The following is a 21,139-nucleotide window of genomic DNA, read 5'->3' as shown; positions in this document are numbered from 1 at the left end:
CATTCTGACACATATATTTCCCGGTAACGGCACATAGCGGCACATATGTTCCAAGAAGGTAAAAGGGAAAAGGTAACGGGTGAGTCAGTGTCTAGGAATGTTGGCAGACTGGTCTCTAATATGCGCCACTGACAATGATCTCTCTTGATGGTTTTATCTCTTATTATATTATACCAGGTGTGACAATTATTTCCTTCCTCTCCCTCAGTTACGTAACGCTGGTCACAATGAACATTCCAACAAAAAAACGTTTTATGCAAATAGAGGAATTTGCAAACCCCGATGAAATCAGAAAGCCAAGTGGCTTGTTTACGATGGGTTACTTGGGTTCAGGAGGATGCGACGATTAAGGGGACACGTATAATAACATGTTCATTATTCCACTATAATCTACCTTGTTCATAATTACTATCGCATTTGTTTTATTTCGTAAGGTGAGGTCCAGGATCTCTCCTTAATTCATGGTATAACTTAACAAATCTTTGAGGATAATTCTGTTGTAGAGGTGTGAGCACAGTTCTGCAACACAATTATCCTCAGAGATTTGTTAAGTTATAAAATAAATTAAGGAGAGATCTGGACTTCACCTTATGAAAACAGACAAAGCAAATGTGATAGTAATTATGGACAAGGTAGATTATAGTGGAATAATGAACATGTTATTAGAAGACGAGGGAACTTACGTACCTCTTAACAGCAGACTGATACACAGGTAGGTAATAACAGCTATATACATGAATGGTATACAGTATCGATAAGATGATAAATTAGATACATGTACAACATCTGGGTATCTTATTTGTAAACAGGGGTTTATCAATACAAGAACATAATGGGAAGACTGTAGAACCATATATAAAAGACGAGGTAAACAGTCCCTCAGCCTTGAGGGATTGATTACCTCAAACGTTATTCAGCGTCATTCAGAGTGCTTGAGAGAAGTGCGTGTCATCTTCAGAAAGTAGAGGAGTAGGGTAACTTTGATATTCTTAATATTTTTGTGAGACATTTGCGTGCGGCCGGTAGTAACAGCTTGGCTGATAAGGTCCTGATCCACCGCAAAGCCTGGTCATGGACCGGGCCGCGGGCTCGTTGTACCCGAAACTCCCCTCCAGGTACAATCCAGGTATACTCCATGTATACTCTAGGCACACTCCAGGGATACTTCAGTCATCACACACACACACACACACACACACACACAACGAATATGCACAGATAAGAAGGGAGGCCCAAAGACAATATGAAAATGACATAGCAGCGAAAGCCAAATCTGACCCGAAACTGTTGTACAGCCACATCAGGAGGAAAACAACAGTCAAGGACCAGGTAATCAGGCTAAGGAAGGAAGGAGGAGAGACAACAAGAAATGACCGTGAAGTATGTGAGGAACTCAACAAGAGATTCAAAGAAGTGTTCACAGAGGAGACAGAAGGGGCTCCAGAAAGACGGAGAGGTGGGGCACACCACCATGTGCTGGACACAGTGCATACAGCCGAGGAAGAAGTGAAGAGGCTTCTGAGTGAGCTAGATACCTCAAAGGCAATGGGGCCAGATAACATCTCCCCATGGGTATTGAGAGAGGGAGCAGAGGCGCTATGTGTACCCCTAACAACAATATTCAATACATCTATCGAAACAGGGAGATTGCCTGAAGAATGGAAGACAGCAAATGTAGTCCCAATCTTTTTAAAAGGAGACAGACATGAAGCATTAAACTACAGACCAGTGTCACTGACATGTATAGTATGCAAAATCATGGAAAAGATTATCAGGAGAAGAGTGGTGGAACACCTAGAAAGGAACGATCTCATCAACAGCAGCCAACATGGTTTCAGGGACGGGAAATCCTGTGTCACAAACCTACTGGAGTTCCATGACATGGTGACAGCAGTAAGACAAGAGAGAGAGGGGTGGGTGGATTGTATATTCTTGGACTGCAAGAAGGCGTTTGACACAGTTCCACACAAGAGATTGGTGCAAAAACTGGAGGACCAAGCAGGGATAACAGGGAAGGCACTACAATGGATCAGGGAATACTTGTCAGGAAGACAGCAGCGAGTCATGGTACGTGGCGAGGTGTCAGAGTGGGCACCTGTGACCAGCGGGGTCCCACAGGGGTCAGTCCTAGGACCAGTGCTGTTTCTGGTATTTGTGAACGACATGAAGGAAGGAATAGACTCTGAGGTGTCCCTGTTTGCAGATGACGTGAAGTTGATGAGAAGAATTCACTCGATCGAAGACCAGGCAGAACTACAAAGGGATCTGGACAGGCTGCAGACCTGGTCCAGCAATTGGCTCCTGGAGTTCAATCCCACCAAATGCAAAGTCATGAAGATTGGGGAAGGGCAAAGAAGACCGCAGACGGAGTACAGTCTAGGGGGTCAGAGACTACAAACCTCACTCAAGGAAAAAGATCTTGGGGTGAGTATAACACCAGGCAAATCTCCTGAAGCGCACATCAATCAAATAACTGCTGCAGCATATGGGCGCCTAGCAAACCTCAGAACAGCATTCCGACATCTTAATAAGGAATCGTTCAGGACCCTGTACACCGTGTACGTTAGGCCCATATTGGAGTATGCGGCACCAGTTTGGAACCCACACCTAGCCAAGCACGTAAAGAAACTAGAGAAAGTGCAAAGGTTTGCAACAAGACTAGTCCCAGAGCTAAGAGGTATGTCCTACGAGGAGAGGTTAAGGGAAATCAACCTGACGACACTGGAGGACAGGAGAGATAGGGGGGACATGATAACGACATACAAAATACTGAGAGGAATTGACAAGGTGGACAAAGACAGGATGTTCCAGAGATTGGACACAGTAACAAGGGGACACAGTTGGAAGTTGAAGACACAGATGAATCACAGGGATGTTAGGAAGTATTTCTTCAGCCACAGAGTAGTCAGTAAGTGGAATAGTTTGGGAAGCGATGTAGTGGAGGCAGGATCCATACATAGCTTTAAGCAGAGGTATGATAAAGCTCACGGTTCAGAGAGAGTGAGTTAGTAGCGATCAGTGAAGAGGCGGGGCCAGGAGCTCGGACTCGACCCCCGCAACCTCAACTAGGTGAGTACAACTAGGTGAGTACACACACAAACACACACACACACACACACACACACACACACACACACACACACACACACACACACACACACACACAGTGTTTGCCAAGTAGCACAGATGTTTTAACAGCCACAACACTAACCAGCTGTGTCATCCAGATAGCAAGCAACACCCGCTGGCTCCCCTGTGAGTGTTGATAAATTAACTTTACACTCCAAGAATAAGTCACAATATACCCTGAGGGACTGACCACCTCAAATGCTTTTTCTCCAAGGTTGATGGACTGATCACACCATCTTCATTACTACACCTGCTGTCTCTGTGTCTGACTGAAGAAACCTACTGTGTAGGCGAAACGTGCCTTAATCATCACACTGAACCTTGGTTGATTGGTTGACAAGGCAGAAGCAGTGTTGACTTATTTTTGTGGTAACGTTTCGCTGTGTGGAGCTTTATAAAGTTAATGACGTTTACCATCAAATATATATATGGTTTATCGCCATATCTTTAACGTTTATCGACATATTTTAACTTTATCGCCATACTTTTAACGTTTATCGCCATGTTTTTAACGTTCATCGACATTTTTTAACGTTTGTCGCCAGATTTACAGTATATACCATCACAATGATAATGTTTATCGCCTTAAAGCAAAGTTTCAATAACAATTTTGCTTTATTTATTCAAAAGGATTATTTTTTTACTTTGCGTGGTATTGAATGCCAGTGAGTGTGAAATCTAATCATGTAAACACGAGTTATTTTTAGACCGCGTCGTGAGGTAAAAATTTTGACCCGGTTCCCGTCTGAGTCATCCTGGTAAGTTATTAGTGTGTGTGTGTGTGTGTGTGTGTGTGTGTGTGTGTGTCTGTGGTCACAAGAGCTGGTCACATCGTCTTAAATATCACGGCTGGATTAATAATCAGTTATTTGAAAAATTTTGCGTAATATTCTATATCTGGCAAAGAACATAATATTACGGGAAAATGGTTAGACCACAGAGCGGCTTTACTCCAAGGTGGTGTGATCCCGTTGTGGTCACACACCGTCTTGGAATAAAGAGTAAATCAGATTTGATCCATGGAAGGGAAGGGTAGCTCTAATTCCATGGATTAAGAGCCCTCCACTGGGCTGGAAAAGTCTACATCAGACCATATGCAGGAGTCACAGAGGGATGCTCAATGTCTGCCTTCGAGCACTCAGAATTGCATTTACACAGACATATATCCTTAGGTGTATATACAACGAGAAGTATATTTCAAGGTGTATACATGGTTTGTAAACAAGGCAGCCCAGCTTTTGAGGCATCTGTGGGCGAGTGGAATAGAGCGTCACTTGGGAACCTTGCCAGCCTTCCTGTCGTGACTTCGAATCCTGTTGACTGCAATTATTCTCCGTATATATATAAATATATATCAACACTGCACTAGCCAAGGAGTCGAACCCATGCTGTCTTGGCCCGGCTCATGGTGAGAGAAAATGCATGACGCTTTAGACCACTAGACCACACATTTGAGTGCGAATTTACTATTTTCTCCTTTACTATTTCCTCCTTTATAATAATATCTTTATTTACTACACGTACATGTATAAGGTATACAGGCCTAGCTGACATCAATGACGTACTACTATATAGAAAGCCCCTTGTTATGCAGAGCATTTCGGGCAAATTAGGTCAGTTTTGTCCCAGAATACGGCCCACACCAGTCGACTAACACCCAGGTACCCATTTTACTGATGGGTGAACATAGACAACCAGTGTAAGGAAACACGTCCGATGTTTCTACCCTTTCGCCCCGGGAATCTAACCCCGACCCTCACCGTGTGAAGTGAAAGCTTTTGCCACCAGGTCCCGGGGCACCTTAATGAATCTTTGATTCTTAGCAACTGGGTGAATTGTGGCTTTAAGGATTAATGAGGCGATTACGAGGCCTGTGTGAGCCCCGGGTAGTTATATACACAGAGTACTTATACCGAGACTGATGTCTCTTAGCGTATATGATATGAGATATGACCTTTATTCTGTATATGCTAAGATTACAGCGTCTTGATGCTGGTGTTCAGAATAATTTCAGCCTTAATGATCCAGGTGTAGCTGATAAGCTTCAAGTGTAACAAACTATAAATTCTTGACATCAGTGAAGTGTTCGAGGAGAAAAAAAGGAGGAAGTTAGAATTAGAAATGTGAATGTTGATGGAGTAAGTACAACCTCCCTGGTAAACACTTCAGCCTTCCTCATGCAAGGTTCCATAAGTTTTTATTTAAGTTAGCATACATAGCATACAAATATTTGTCTTTGCCGTAGTCTTGATGGCACTTATGTGATGGGCGCGTAACAGTGCATTAAGAGCTTCCGCGATGCTACTAAAGTTTACGGGAATGTTGTCTCCAGGTGGGTCGCTGACTTACACATTCTTCCCATATTTATCTAGCAGTAAATGTGTACTTTGGAGTTGGTAGTTGTGGGTGGCATCCTGGGGAAAATGACCGGAACACCTAAAGGGAAATAAGCCACTGGATTTCTTGAGTTGTTCTGGGTTGAAAATCCTCTGGGGTTAGTAATTCAAAGAGAATCTTCGTCATTAATGAATGTTGTGTAATTTTGTGATGTGGCTCACATGGCTAGCCTCCAGTGTTTCTTGTGTTACTGACGTGTATTGTGAGCTCACTCTTCCTGGTGCCCTCTCCACCCATCTGTCCCCCCTCTCCACCTATTTGTCCCCCCTCTCCACCCATCTGTCCCCCCTCTCCACCCATGTCCCCCCTCTCCACCCATCTGTCCCCCCTCTCCACCCATCTGTCCCCCCTCTCCACCCATTTGTCCCCCCTCTCCACCCATCTGTCCCCCCTCTCCACCCATCTGTCCCCCCTCTCCACCCATCTGTCCCCCCTCTCCACCCATCTGTCCCTCCCTCTCCACCCATCTGTCCCCTCTCTCCACCCATCTGTCCCCCCTCTCCACCCATCTGTCCCCCTCTCCACCCATCTGTCCCCCCTCTCCACCCATCTGTCCCCCCTCTCCACCCATCTGTCCCTCCCTCTCCACCCATCTGTCCCCCCTCTCCACCCATCTATCTCCCTTCTCCACCCATCTATCTCCCCTCTCCGCCTAATGAATGAAGCTACAGGAAGAGAGGAGAGTGACTTCCTGTATAGTTAGCAGTCCTGTACCTATCACTGTAAGCCTAGTTTCTCTATTTAATGTTCTTGTAAATAACTCATTTCACTTTATTCCTATCATACCTCTTTTTACTATAATGATTTTCAAGCGGTTAATTTACTTAGCTGTTGAAATTTTTAATGTTATAATCAGGATGACTGTTACTGTGCCATACAGCTAGGCTTTAAATAACAAGATATCAAAAGGACCTCGGTGGAAATAAGTTACTGACTTTTCTGGACTATCCTAGTGGGTAATTTATAAATATGTACTATAAAGACCATTGTACCGTGACTGGAACAATGGAAAAATAACCAGCACATAGGAGACAGGTTACAACGACGTTTAGGTCTGATATGGATAATTGTATTCACCTAAATTTGTGTAAGTGTATTTAAGTGCACCTAAACCTAAATAAGCTTACCTACTTACTTACCTACATTTATCTCCCCTCTACACTTCTCCCCTCTCCCTCCCAGATGCCTTGCCGGTAGCTCTCCATATAGGTCACGCCCATCACCCTCAATCTCTCCCCTCCCTCCCCCTCCCCTCTCTATCCTCCTCCACCAATCACAACCCTCCAGCCTGGTGGTGTCTGGCGTTAGAGGGAAGAGGGGAGTGGGGGATGGGAGATGAGGGGAGTGTAGGTGGTGTAGGCGCGGGTATAAAGAGAGGGGTTACAGGTGGAGCCGCGCCTCTGTAGCCCTTATAGACCAAGAGGACAGGAGCCATGGTGAGTATAGGCCATGGTAGTTCTCCTTGTGTTACTGCTAAGCCGAGTGATTCTCAGAAAATCTGTGTTGAGTAGTGTTCGTTTTGGTGACCTTCCGTTACAGGGACTCAAAACCTCCGTTGCAGGATTCCAAAACCTTGTTACAGGATTTCAAAATCTCCGTTACAGGATCCAAACCTTCGTTGCAGGATTCCAAACCTCCGTTGCAGGATTCCAAATCATCGTTACAAGATTCCAAACCTCCATTACAGGATACCATAACCTCCATTACAGGATTCCGAAGACTCCTTGCTTATTAAAGTAACACATTAACCGAAGTTTGTGAGGGGCGAGGATGTCCCCTCACTCCAGCCCCGGGAAGCCAGCAGTCACTGCCGTGCCCAGCTGTAGTAGTGCCCAAAGACACCACCATCTGATCGTGCCCCCGCTACAGTGCCGGCACTGCTAGTGAGCGGGTCATTTTGTGACTTTAGATTTTGCCACCGAAGTGGTTAGCTTATTGTGCACCCCATATCCATCCTGTGGAGGGGGAGGGTCGCGCAAGATCATATGGATTCACAAAAGGTCTAGGAAGTAGGCCCCAAAATGGTTAGCAGGGGTACATCTGAATTTATATCTACAGGGCCTGTTTCAGGTGATTTTTATCCTGACGATTAAACCAATAAGAAGAAACGAAAAGATTAAACTCCTGACGCACATCGATGGAGTGGATTGCTAAACATGACGAGCGAAGCTTACGTCGTCTTCCCTAGGACACCCTACCTGACGATAGTCAGGGGAATCATAACCATCCTTGCGGCTTGATCTCAAACTAGGCCTCAAGTCAGCCAGGCTCTTCGTACTAGCTGCCCACAATCTGATGCAAGCACCACAGTGACTCTTCAGGGAAGTGGTGTTTCCAGCGAGGCCACTGACTCCTCTCTACGAACTCTCTCTCTCTCTCTCCATATATATATATATATATATAAATATATATATATATATACATATATATATATATCGCAGTATCCAGTCCGCATATATATATATATAGAGAGAGAGAGAGAGAGAGAGAGAGAGAGAGAGAGAGAGAGAGAGAGAGAAAGAAAGAGAGAAAAATAATGACGCTGCTCCTTGCAAGATCCTGCAGTGTTTTCCACACACTGTTGTACACAATGCGAAAATATTTTAATTGCAAACTTTGAAAGATTTTCTTTTGCGGTCACTCGCTGGTTGTGGTTGCGCTGGATTTATAAAGTGGTCACCTGTGTGTATAAGTGGTTACATGTATATATAAGTGGTCGCCTGTGTGTAGAAGTGGTTACCTGTGTATATAAATGATTGTCTGTGTATATAAGTGGTCGTCTGTGTTTATAAGTGGCCATCAGTATATATAAGTGATCACTTTACGTATACAGGTACGACGGACCAACCGCACACTACATTACTGAACATTAGTCACTGTCTTCCATACTTTACTGAACATTAGTCACTGTCTTCGATACATTACTAAACATTAGTCACTGTCTTCCATACATTACTAAACATTAGTCACTGTCTTCCATACATTACTGAACATTTATTTTCTCGACGGAACCTAGTTTATTAGTGAGACAGCAGGTATGGATCCACAAGCCGTTTTCTTACACTCTCAGTGTAAATAAGAGAAAATGTAACTTATTTGCATGAGTAAATTTGTCACACATACACACACACACAAACTCACAACCACAAATAGGTGAGTACAAATAGGTGAGTACACACACACACACACACATACACACACACACAAGCACACACACACACACACATACACACACACACATACACACATACACACACACACAAGCACACACACACACACACACACACACACACACACACACACACACACACACACACACACACACACACACACATATACACACACACAAACACACACACACACACACACACACACACACACACACACACACACAGTGAAGAGGCGGGGCCAGGAGCTGAGTCTCGACCCCTGCAACCACAATTAGGTGAGTACAATTAGGTGAGTACACCTAGGCGGGGCCAGGAGCTCGGACTCGACCCCCGCAACCTCAACTAGGTGAGTACACACACACACTCACACACACACACTCAGGCCAGGAGCTGAGTCTCGACCCCTGCAACCACAATTAGGTGAGTACAATTAGGTGAGTACACACACACACACATAACTGCTGCAGCATATGGGTGCCTGGCAAACCGGAGAACAGCGTTCTCAGGTTTCGTTCAAGACACTACACCGTGTACGTCAGGCCCATACTGGAGTATGCAGCACCTGTTTGGAACCCGCACTTGATCAAGCACGTCAAGAAATTAGAGAAAGTACAAAGGTTTGCGACAAGGTTAGTTCCAGAGCTAAGGGGAATGTCCTATGAAGAAAGGTTAAAGGAAATCGGCCTGACGACACTGGAGGACAGGAGGGTCAGGGGAGACATGATAAAGACATAAAATACTGCGTGGAATAGACAAGGTGGACAAAGACAGGATGTTCCAGGGAGGGGACACAGAAACAAGAGGTCACAATTGGAAGTTGAAGACTCAGATGAGTCAAAGGGATGTTAGGAAGTATTTCTTTAGTCATAGAGTTGTCAGGCAGTGGAACAGCCTAGAAAGTGACGTAGTGGAGGCGGGAACTATACATAGTTTTAAGACGAGGTTTGATAAAGCTCATGGAGCAGGGAGAGAGAGGACCCAGTAGCAACCAGTGAAGAGGCGGGGCCAGGAGCTAAGAATCGACCCCTGCAACCACAAATGGGTGAGTACACACGCACACACACACACACACACACACACACACACACACACACACACCAGAGTGAGCCCATGGTTTACCTAGAGGTGCAGAGAGGCCAAAACTAAGTGTGCTAGAACATAGAAAATGTATAAAAGGCCAAGAACTTAGGAAAACAAGTAAAACCGAAGAGCCAGAAATGAGTGTGCGTGGATAAGAAGGAAGGCTCAACGGCACTTTGAGTATGACATAGTAGCGAAAGCTAAATTTGGCCCAAAGTTGTTTACATAGCCACATCATGAGGAAAACAGTCAGGGACCACGTAATCATACTGAAGATGGAAGGTGGGGAGCTTACAAAGGATGACCTGGAAGTCTGTGAAGAGCTCAGCAGGAGATTTATAGAGGTATTTTCAGAAGAGACAGAAAAGTTTCCAGCAAACCGAGGTGGTAGAGTGCACCAGCAAGTGCTGGACACAATACACAAAACCGGGGAGTGAGTGATGAAACATTTATGTGAATCTGATACCTTGATATCTCCCCGCGTGTCTTGAGGGAGGAAGTAGAGGCATTGTGTGTGCCGCTAACAACAATCTATCGAAACTGGGCAACTGCCAGAGGTGTGGAAGTCAGCAAATGTAGTCCCAATGTTTAAGAAAGGAGACAGACAGGCAGCATTCAACTAGAGACCAGTGTCACTGACATGGGTAGTATGCAAAGTTATGGAGAAGATTATCAAAGGAAAAGAGATGGAGCACCTAGAAAGGAATGGGTTCATACACGATAAGCAGCACGGATTCAGGGATGGAAAATCCTGTGTCACAAACCTACTGGAGTTATGCAACAAGGTAACATAAATAAAACAGGACAGAGAGACAGGTAGATTGCATTTTCTTGGACTACAAGAAGGTTTTTAACACAGTACCGTACAAGAGACTGGTACAAAAGCTAGAGAAACAGACAGGAATAACAGGAAAAGCATTTCCTGACAGGAAGGAAACAACGAGTGGGGTTCCATCAACATCAGACCTAGGGCCGGTGTTGCTGTCATGTCATTCGTGAATGACATGACAGAAGCGATAGTCAGCGATATCCCTGTATGCAGATGACATGAAACTAATGAGGAGAATACAAGCGGACGAGGACCAGGAAAGGTTACAAAGGAACTAGACAGGCCGCAGGCCTGGTCTGACAAATGCCTCTTGGAGTTTAACCCCACCAAGTGTAAAGTTATGAAGCTTGGGGAAGGTCAAAGAAGACAGCAGACAGAGGACAGGCTAGGGGGCCAAAGACTGCAAACCTCACTAAGAATAGCGTTTCGACATCTAAGTAAGGATTCATTCACGACACTGTACACCGTGTACGTCAGGCCCATATTGGAGTATGCAGCACCAGTATGGAATCAACACCTTATCAAGCAAGTCAAAAAATTAGGAGTAGAAAAGTTTGCAACATGATTAATCCCAGAGCTAAAGAGTATGTCCCGTGAGGAGAGGTTAAGGGAATTCAGCCTGATGACACTGGAGGACAGGAGGGATGGAGAGGGGGGCATGATAACGGCGTATAAAATTCTGAGAGAAATTAACAATGTGAACAGTGCCTGAATGTTTCGGAGATGGGACACAGGAACAAGAGGACACAACTGGAAGTTGAAAACGCAGATGAGTCATAGGGCTGTTAGGAAATAATTCTTCATTCTTAGAGTGGCCAGGAAGTGAAACATTCTGGAGAGTTAAGTTGTAGAGGCAGGATCCATACATAACTTTAAGAGCCGGGAGAGAGTAAATCTAGTAAAGGCCAGCGAGGAGGAGAGGTTAGGAGCTGTGAATGGACCCCTGCAACCAGATATAGGTGAATACATACACACATATATCCTTTAATAACGTTCTAACACAGAAATATTGGAAGGATCTGGATATACTTCTGGTATGTTACACATTTAGATCATTCTAAAACATTTTTACTTCTATATTTTTTCCTGCATCTTTCGTTTTTTTTTTTTTTACGAATTCCTGAAAGTGAGCGCAAACAGTCATTATTCCAATTTACGAGTGATTGGCAACCACTCGCTCTCACAGCTGCAACTACGCACCTTTACATCTCATCTCCTTTTACTTTTCCTGGGAAGTAGTTACAGTTAACTGACTTGTTGCCTGAGGTTAACGATGAAGTAACCTATTGGTTGTAGGCTATTTCAACAATTTAATGTGCCCAGACTAGGCTCTGGATTATTATTATTATAATCAAAAAGAAGCGCTAAGCCACAAGGGCTATACAGCGCTGACTAGGCTCTGGAATTTTTCCAGATGTTGCTCTCTGACAAGACCTTACAATGATAAGAACTTTTAACCCAGCATACAGTGTGTATATTTTACATGATATGAGGCTATTATTATTATTATTATTGTTGTTATTATTATTATTATTATTATTATTATTATTGTTATTATTATTATTATTATTATTATTATTATTATTATTATTATTATTATTATTATTATTATTATTGTTGTTGTTGTTGTTATTGTTATTATTATTATTATTAGAATTATTATATTTTAAGTATTATTATTATTATTTAATTACTATTGTTGATTTTATGGGAAGCTCTAAATCGGTATGGGGTCATTTAGTGTAAGGAGTGCTGGAGGCTCGATCCTGTCAGCTTAAGCTACAATATCTGTAACAGATTATTTCAGCAATGATGACTTAATGCAGTGTGATTCACGCTGATTTCATGGCAAGTGGTGTGGGCGTGGGTGGCATGAGGTGTGGGCGTGGGTGGCACGAGGTGTGGGCGTGGGTGGCACGAGGTGTGAGCGTGGGTGGCACAAGGTGTGGGCGTGGGTGGGACGAGATGTGGGTGTAGGTGGACGAGGTGTGGACGTGGGTGGCACGAGGTGTGGCCGTGGGTGGCACGAGGTGTGGGCGTGGGTGGCACGAGGTGTGGGCGTGGGTGGCACGAGGTGTGGGCATGGGTGGCATGAGGTGTGGGCATGGGTGGCACGAGGTGTGGGCATGGGTGGCACGAGGTGTGGGCATGGGTGGCACGAGGTGTGGGCGTGGACAGTCACAATTCGTAATAACGAAATCTATATTTAACTCTACAGGAAACTCCGATGCTGACACACCCTCCATTTGGGCGTGAGGGAGTAGGGGGAGGGGCGGGCAGGGTAGGTGAGGAAGTGGGTGGAGGGGCGGGGGAGGGCAGGTGAGGGAGTGTGTCTGTGTTTGTATTCACCTGTGGTTGCAGTTGAATCACAGCTCATGGCCCCGCCTCCATGAGCTTTATCATACCTCTTCTATATCACTTTACAAATTATTCCCCTTCCTGACAACTCTATGGCTGAAGAAGTGCTTCCTAACAGGGGGTCTTGCAGCTCCTTAAGAATGGGGAAGGGAATCAGGTTTGATCCCAGGAAGGGGACAGTAGTTTCAGTATCTTCATTCAAGAGCCCCTTCCCTAATATCAAGGCGGTTCCCCCTTGAAGGGTTTTCCTGGGGAGAAGGAAAGGAGCATATAAATTAACCACTGAGTAAACTTTACTTAAGGCTTGTTTAGAGTCCTCAGTTACGTAGCCACAGACTGAGGAATATCTGCACACGCCGTCACTTCTTTGTTTCACATCTGGGAATCTTTTTGACTTAAACAGAGGTACTAACATATACCAGACATTTTTTTCAAAGCTGCCTCATTCAATGTTGAGATTCATACATTAGGCTTATAGTATTACTAGTCTATGCGTACGTTCAACACACATCTTGTTATTCTTTATTAAACCTTACTATAATATTCTATATGACTGCATGTCAGCTTCTGTTCTCCAGAAAAATGGCGAATTGCCGACATTATGGTGAGGAAGACATTGATTGCATAGGAGTCTTTATTGTACCTTTATTTTAAAGATTCTTCCGCAATCAGTGTCGTACTGATCAGCTACAGTACTGTTATTCCTTTTGCTGCTGTTATTTTCTGCTTCCCCTGTTATCCTTGCAGTCATTTATAGCAATTCTATTTTGTTCTCTGTTGCTGCTATCTTTCTTTTCTGTTTGTTTTTATGTCCTCTTACATAGAGCCATCGTGACCATGGTCTCGATGCACAGAAGTAACGCAGAAATATAGAGTAGTATAGGGTAGGTAAAACGATGACAGACTGACATGGTGACATACCTTGTCTGTAATACACACGGTTAAAAGTTATGCTACATGGGGAGATATGTTAACTACTGTCCAGTGTTCCTCAAACCAATAACTTCTTTACAGAACTACTGGAATAAAGTTTTGAACTAGCCCAGGGTTCGGTGCAAACTTCTAATACGCTTTTAGATATTTTTTCTTCTTTTACACTGACATACTAAAGGACACTAGTAAGTAACTTTGTATGTTGCACAACTGAATATACCATGGCATGAAGAGACGTAACGGGGTCTGTAGATACTAGATGAGGCAGGATGTACTATAACAATCATAAAACATGCGACATTTCACAATGTGTGACCAACTGAGCAAGGTTATCTATAGAAAGTTTGCTAACAAACATTGATATTCCCTCCCACAATCCAAAAGACGGACGAAAAGAAGGTCAAGAAGAAGAAGAAGAAGGAAGAGGAGCCCGCTGCCGCTCCTGCTCCTGCTCCAGCTCCTGAACCAGACCCTGAGCCTCCTGCGCCTGCGCCCACGCCAACAGTTACTCCCGCGTCGTCCAAGCCCGCCTCCAGGAAGTCCTCCTCCAGGAGGGCGAAAAAGACAGGATCCAATGTATTCGACATGTTTACACAGAGGCAGGTGGCGGAGTTCAAGGAAGGTTTCCAGATGATGGACAGAGACAAGGATGGCATCCTCGGCAAGAGTGACCTTCGACAGGTAGGTAGTATTCACAGAAAAGCACTAAAGCCGTAAGTGTCAATCAGAGCCTAGGGAGTGGGATGTGATTTAGTTTGATCCAAATTATAGCTACTCTCCGGTAGCTATAATTTCTAGGATTAAGAGACCCCTCACCAGCATCAAGGCAACTTCCCTGAAGGACATTCGACAGGTAATTCACACACTGGTGTCAGCCATGTTGGCCAGTGTTGCTGCAGTAGACACTATAAAGTTTAAGAAAGAAAAAAAAAACGCATGTTGGAGAACAAGTTTTTAATAGTACAACCTTTTGCTCTGTTTAAAGCTTTATCAAGTCAAGTTTGATAAAGCTCTATGCAGAACGAAATACTGTGCAAATGCAATCTCGTTCTGGAACGTGTTTTTCTTCACTATCGTCTGTAATACACCACTTAGACCAGCTTTTAATGTAGGAGACACTAAAGGATGGCGGAAACACTGATGATGCTAGGTACAACGCACCTATAAGGGACACTGTAAATGCTGTTGAAGAGGTTATAGGTAGAGGAGGAGGTCTCACAAGTACTTGTCACCAGTACATCTTACATTCTCAAACATCACCATTATTATTATTATTATTATTATTATTATTATTATTATTATTATGTGTTATTATTATCAGTTATTACTGAATCCCTTGGAGTCATACAGCGCTTGGGGAATGGGTAACAATTAGCCTTAATTTAAGGAAAGCATTTCTTCCCTTCCTTGCATGGACCATGCAATATAAGAATGCTAGCTTGAGAGGTGGAGAGCTTACCTTGCATCACTGTGGCAGGTGTTCGACGAAGTGGGCAGGATCGCCACAGACAAAGAGCTGGACGACATGTTAAACGAAGCGCCCCACCCCATCAACTTCACCATGCTGCTGCAGATGTTCGCTGAGAAAAACACCGGCACCTCTGACGATGATGAGGTCGTTGCTGCTGCCTTCAACGCCTTCAGTAAGGACGGCTGGATAGATGGCGACATGTAAGTGTCTGCTGGGGTAGTTATTATTATTATTATTATTATTATTATTATTATTATTATTATTATTAATTCTCCTGGAAGCGCTAAACTGATAATGATCCTTGTGTAGTCTATATTATTATTATTATTGTTATTATTATTATTATTATTATTATAAAAAAGAAGCGCTAAACGTGTAGCCTATAGGTTTTAAATCCTAGTAACTAAACAACCACTACTTCCTGCCACAATACGTATCATTACAGGCGTCCTGCCACGACCTAAACATTCTGCCACCACACCTGACATGATCTGAACTTCCCGTTATAGCCTAAATATTCCACCACAACGCCTACCTTGACAATCTTTCTACCATGAACTTCTTGCCACAGGTTCCGTCACGCCCTCATGACCTGGGGCGACAAGTATACTGCCCAGGAGGTCGAAGATGCCTTCGACCAGTTCGAAATGGACGACCAGGGTTTCATCGACACAGCGTCAGCCATTCAACTGTTGACGGGCAAGAGTGAGCTGGAGGGAGAAGCCTAGATTATGCTAGGTCAGTGTCATGGTATGGTCCTGGTCACACTAGTTCATTCATGGTGTGGGCAAGGTCCAGTTAGTTCAGTCTGGGGTTACCATTAAGGTCTGGCCTCAGGCAAAACTTCGAAAACTTAAAACACTACATGTATTGACAAATTTAAATTTAAAGTTTGTATAAAAATTTGTTCATATCATGTTAGATCACTCCGAACATTACACGTTAAAATATACTACCCAGAATATTATCGATAACAAATATAATGATGCTCTTTTAATTAGATTTTTTTTCTATTTTCAGGTTGACTGCTAACCACTTTGAGCGCTGAGGGGCGTGGTTTAGAGATGCAGCCTTTGCGCTGATTGGTTAGGACCAGCTCTTCGTCACTAGTGGACAGAGCTTAACAAAATAAAACTCCCATTTATTGTTAGTTCACTTAACACTCTGTCCTTACATTCTTCCTATGTTAAGAGACAAATTCTCAATGTACTGATACTCTCTCACTCCTGTGTTAGATGTTATGTTACATAGTCCTCTTGTTCTCTATTTTTATATGTCTAATCTAAACTTTCTTGATCTGTTTAGATTTTTGCCCCATGGGGCGAATTTAATGGGCAGCGCCACTCATTCTGTGAGTGAACATACCGCCATAAAGACAGTAGGCCTATATTACAGCCCAGATAGTTGCCACGCCACTGGCGTTATCAACTCCATCCTAGGCTCTTTCAGTATTTAGGTATCACTACCTTTAAAAATTATCCTTATTAATTGCAGCATATGCTGCAGTTTTTTGTAAAATGCGTAAAATGAAAAGCTACGCAGGAAAAGATTCTTGTGGGTGTGAATCCCGCACAAGAGAATCGCAGCCCTCAGCGAGGCAGCTCACGTGTTCTAGGGAGTATTGAAACAAATTAACATCCACATGGGCACTAAAGCAGAGACCAAAAGACTATCGACAGAGACAGCTGAGGAGAACAGTGAAATTTGGAGACTCAAGAATTCACTAAGTCACTGAGACGTTCACTGCAACACTCTCTGGGCGTTCTGCTGGTGTCGTCGACCATCTGTAAAGTCCTGTCGTAAAAATAAACATGAAAACATGTCCATTTTTTTATTTATTTCCCGAGAAAGTATACTGACATGAATTTTAAAAGAGCATACAGGAAGTCCTCACTTAACGTCGTCGACAGGTTCTTGGAAACTGCGACTTAAGTGAAACAACGTATAACGAAACCAAGTTTGCCATAGGCTAACTGATATAAACAAGATTTAAGTTCCTACGGCAAGGGAGAGCTGAAAGGAGGAGCAGTAATGCTGAAGACGCAATGACTGGAATATGTCGCTCTGGGGTGCCATAATCTTATCTACTTACTTTATTATTGACATTTTTACTATCTTATGTATCACATGTTTTCGAAATTATATAAGAAACACGCTACATATTATAAAAACCTAATACAAAACAGCTATCAGGGAGGAAATTGACATAAGCGAACATGGAGAGTTACGCTGAAGTATATCCTCCATCCAGATATTTAAAAGTCTTTCCATATTTTCCATTATTGGCCGGGAACTAATTTCTTTTTCTCATCAACGTTATAACGAAACGACATTGAAAGAAACGAAGTTAAGTGAGGACTTCCTGTATTAGTATTAAAAAAAAAAAAAACTGATCATTGGAGCGAGACTAGCCCGCGATAAGCGGAAGTAGGATCAAGCTTTCACCAACCCTTATGCTGAAATACCCATATGGGTTAACCGCCTCATGGGAGATTATCTAATAAAAGTTGTCACTGTAATGGAACAAATGAACCAATACGATAAAACAAAACCAAAGATAAACATAATAACATACATTCCCTCTTACCAATTAATTATTTAGGTGTATCTGAGTCACTAATGTGAATATTTCTTCAGTCTACCTGGTGGGTTTTCTGGGGGTCAACGCCCCTCGCTGAATCACTGCTAGAAGCTTATCTATTGTAAATCACTGCGAGAAAGTTATCTATTGTGAATCACTGCTAGAAGTTTATCTATTGTGAATCACTGCTTGAAGCTTATCCATTGTGAATCACTGTTAGAAGTTTATCTATTGCGAATCACTGCTAGAATATTATCTATTGTGAATCACTGCTAGAAGTTTATCTATTGTGAATCACTGCAAGATGTTTATCTATTGTGAATAACTGCTAGAATTTTACCTATTGTGAATCACTGCCAGAAGCTTATATATTGTGAATCACTACTTGTGAAACACTGCTAGAAGCTTATCTATTGTGAATCACTGTTAGAAACTTATCTATTGTGAACCATTGCCAGAAGCTTATCTATTATGAATCACTGCTAGAAGCTTATATATATGAATCACTGTTAGAAACTTATCTATTGTGAATCATTGCTAGAAGCTTACCTGTTGTGAAACACTGCTAGAAGCCTTCCTATTGTGAATCACTGTTACAAACTTATCTATTGTGAATCACTGTTATAAACTTATCTATTGTGAATCACTGTTAGAAACTTATCTATTGTGAATCACTGTTAGAAACTTATCTATTGTGAATCACTGTTAGAAACTTATCTATTGTGAATCACTGTTAGAAACTTATCTATTGTGAATCACTGTTAGAAACTTATCTATTGTGAATCACTGTTAGAAACTTATCTATTGTGAATCACTGTTAGAAACTTATCTATTGTGAATCACTGTTAGAAACTTATCTATTGTGAATAACTCCTGAAACATATCTATAGTGAAGAACTACTAAAACCACGAGACTGTACTAACTAATTTTTCTTAAATTTTTATTTTCACAGCGGGTGTTTTTATACACGAAAATGTTACAGTAATTATTCACTGTAGCTTCAAAAGTAAACATTACACAAGTTAAGAAACATGAAATCATTCACTTTATCCGTTGATGCCTGATGAGTAACTATTTCTGTACAGGAAATAAACTGATAATGTATACAGGAATGGAATCCATAAATGAAATAGCGTAAAGCTGAATATATTAGGGTAAAAATTTTCAGGAATATTTACGCCCCTCATTGTATACACTGAGGGGCGCATACACAGTGTATTCACTGAATTGTGTATACACAGTGTATACACTGAAGAGTGTATAGATAGGTAGCATGCAAACTAAATTATCGTACTTTAAGCCCCATTAACCAATCAACGAAAATTAATTATTCATTAATTATAGGCCTACATGTGATTAACAAGTCATTATTATTATTATTATTACTATTATTATTATTATATTTAAACAACACCAAATCTCGGTGTATCTATCTATGGGCTTATTCAACACCAATATCAAAGATACTTTAATCTCGGAAATCGTTTATCTAAACTGTATATATACATGTATATATATATATATATATATATATATATATATATATATATATATATATATATATATATATATATATATATATATATATATATATACACTCAGTGTGTTCTTATAGGAAGGGGAAAACATTTCGAAGATGAGTCTATATGGTTTATCTCAGGGATTCCAAGTATATACAAAAGGGTGTTACCATCCTAATAAATAATGATGTCTAAATCCCCAAGAAATATTTTACTGCTAGATTTTATAAGTAGCCTATTACTCTCAAGGTCTGCAAGATTTTCTTAATCCATCAATGTGTATCGATTAAATATGGAGGAACGTTACGCATTGTTTTATAAAAGCTTATGGTGAACTTTAGCACCTCAAAATAAAGAAGACGAGCCTTACAGAAATAACATTGAAAAGTTGCCTCACACCGGCAGAGCCAAGTGCCAGGTGCCACGGTGTATATTCTTGCAGCTGTTTATCTGATTAAGCTACAGGTAGGCTATATTATGTTTTTGTAGATCATACTGTGTACCCTGATGCTTTTTCCTCCCATACATGGCGGCATGAACCTCCCGAACTGTGGGGCAGCCTAATGAGTTGTATTATTACTATTATTATTATTATTATTATTATCACGAGGCAGCGCTAAGCTTGTGAGGATCATGCAGTGTTTGAGGGAATGAAAGGTAATTTGGTTTGCTCTAAAAAGGGTAGCTCTAATTCACTGGATCAAGAGCCCTTCACCAGCATTATGGGGATCAAAATTAGACACACTTTATTGGTAAGTTAATGCGGTTTAAAGCCTATCTACTACACGAGGGTCATTAAGGTTGCATGTCACATCATCACCAGTCAAGAATATTTTAATCCTTAGAATAAAAATTAAAATTCTTAAGTGTATATACTGAGAGAGACGCACCTTACAATATATATATCCAGTGTGGCTATCGTTTAGCATAATACATAAATCAAGGAGGTTGATTTCCTGTCATGGTAGTAGCTTACCTGTAATGGCCTGTGTTGGTCATGTGAGGTGCTAGTAGACTATCAGCCTCACCATCAGTATCACCATTATTCTCACCATCAGTCTTACACAGCTGCTCTGCTAGTCTCTTTGTTGATAATATTAGCTGACACTGGTGGTCATGACGTATTTGAGCCGATTCTTCACCTCTTCTCTTATATCACTCTCAATACAAACACTTTATCTAGCCGATTAAGTCCAGAAAACTACTCATTTTCGTTTAAATATCCAGGAACACATCTATCAAGAAGATGTATGTTGAGATCACTGGACTGTGTTCGTATGTGTGGCGCAAATAAATGTTGCGAACCGAACATAGTACAAGTTAAATGTTCACCGAGAAGATTTAAGGACATGAAATATAAACCTTTAAAAACTTCAACACATGTGATGGGTTAATATATATTACATCATCTCCTGAGACGTTACATTAGAATTTGTCTCCAGGGTTGGAAGGCATGGCAAGTAAATTTTGTTGTTTACATTACCTTCCATTTTACTAATGTACTACAAACATTGTGGTACCTTCTGTGTAGCTCCTCGTAAGATAGTGCACAGGGAAGATATCTTACCAGCGAGAAATTCTTACATTTAAATGCTTCTTCATTATTACCAAAAATTAGATCTGTAACATGATGCTGGTCCCCTGTTATATACTAATCTTAGTAGGTTAGA

At 42.0% G+C, this 21,139-nt stretch overlaps 1 protein-coding gene across 1 annotated transcript; it reads left to right on the top strand.

The window, feature by feature from the left end:
- The first annotated feature begins 6,805 nt into the window (after nt 1-6,805).
- On the top strand, nt 6,806-17,189 carry LOC128693274 (myosin regulatory light chain 2). Its single transcript, XM_053782858.2, has 5 exons — nt 6,806-6,962; nt 14,281-14,577; nt 15,374-15,567; nt 15,939-16,105; nt 16,388-17,189. Exons 1-4 carry the CDS (start codon nt 6,960-6,962, stop codon nt 16,093-16,095), a joined length of 651 nt encoding a protein of 216 aa, XP_053638833.1. The 5' UTR covers nt 6,806-6,959; the 3' UTR covers nt 16,096-16,105; nt 16,388-17,189.
- Nucleotides 17,190-21,139: the final 3,950 nt, after the last annotated feature.

Source organism: Cherax quadricarinatus, chromosome 28 (assembly GCF_038502225.1).
Source record: "Cherax quadricarinatus isolate ZL_2023a chromosome 28, ASM3850222v1, whole genome shotgun sequence".
In the NCBI taxonomy this organism is placed as follows: Eukaryota; Metazoa; Arthropoda; class Malacostraca; order Decapoda; family Parastacidae; genus Cherax; species Cherax quadricarinatus.
This window is presented reverse-complemented; position numbering and strand designations above follow the sequence as displayed.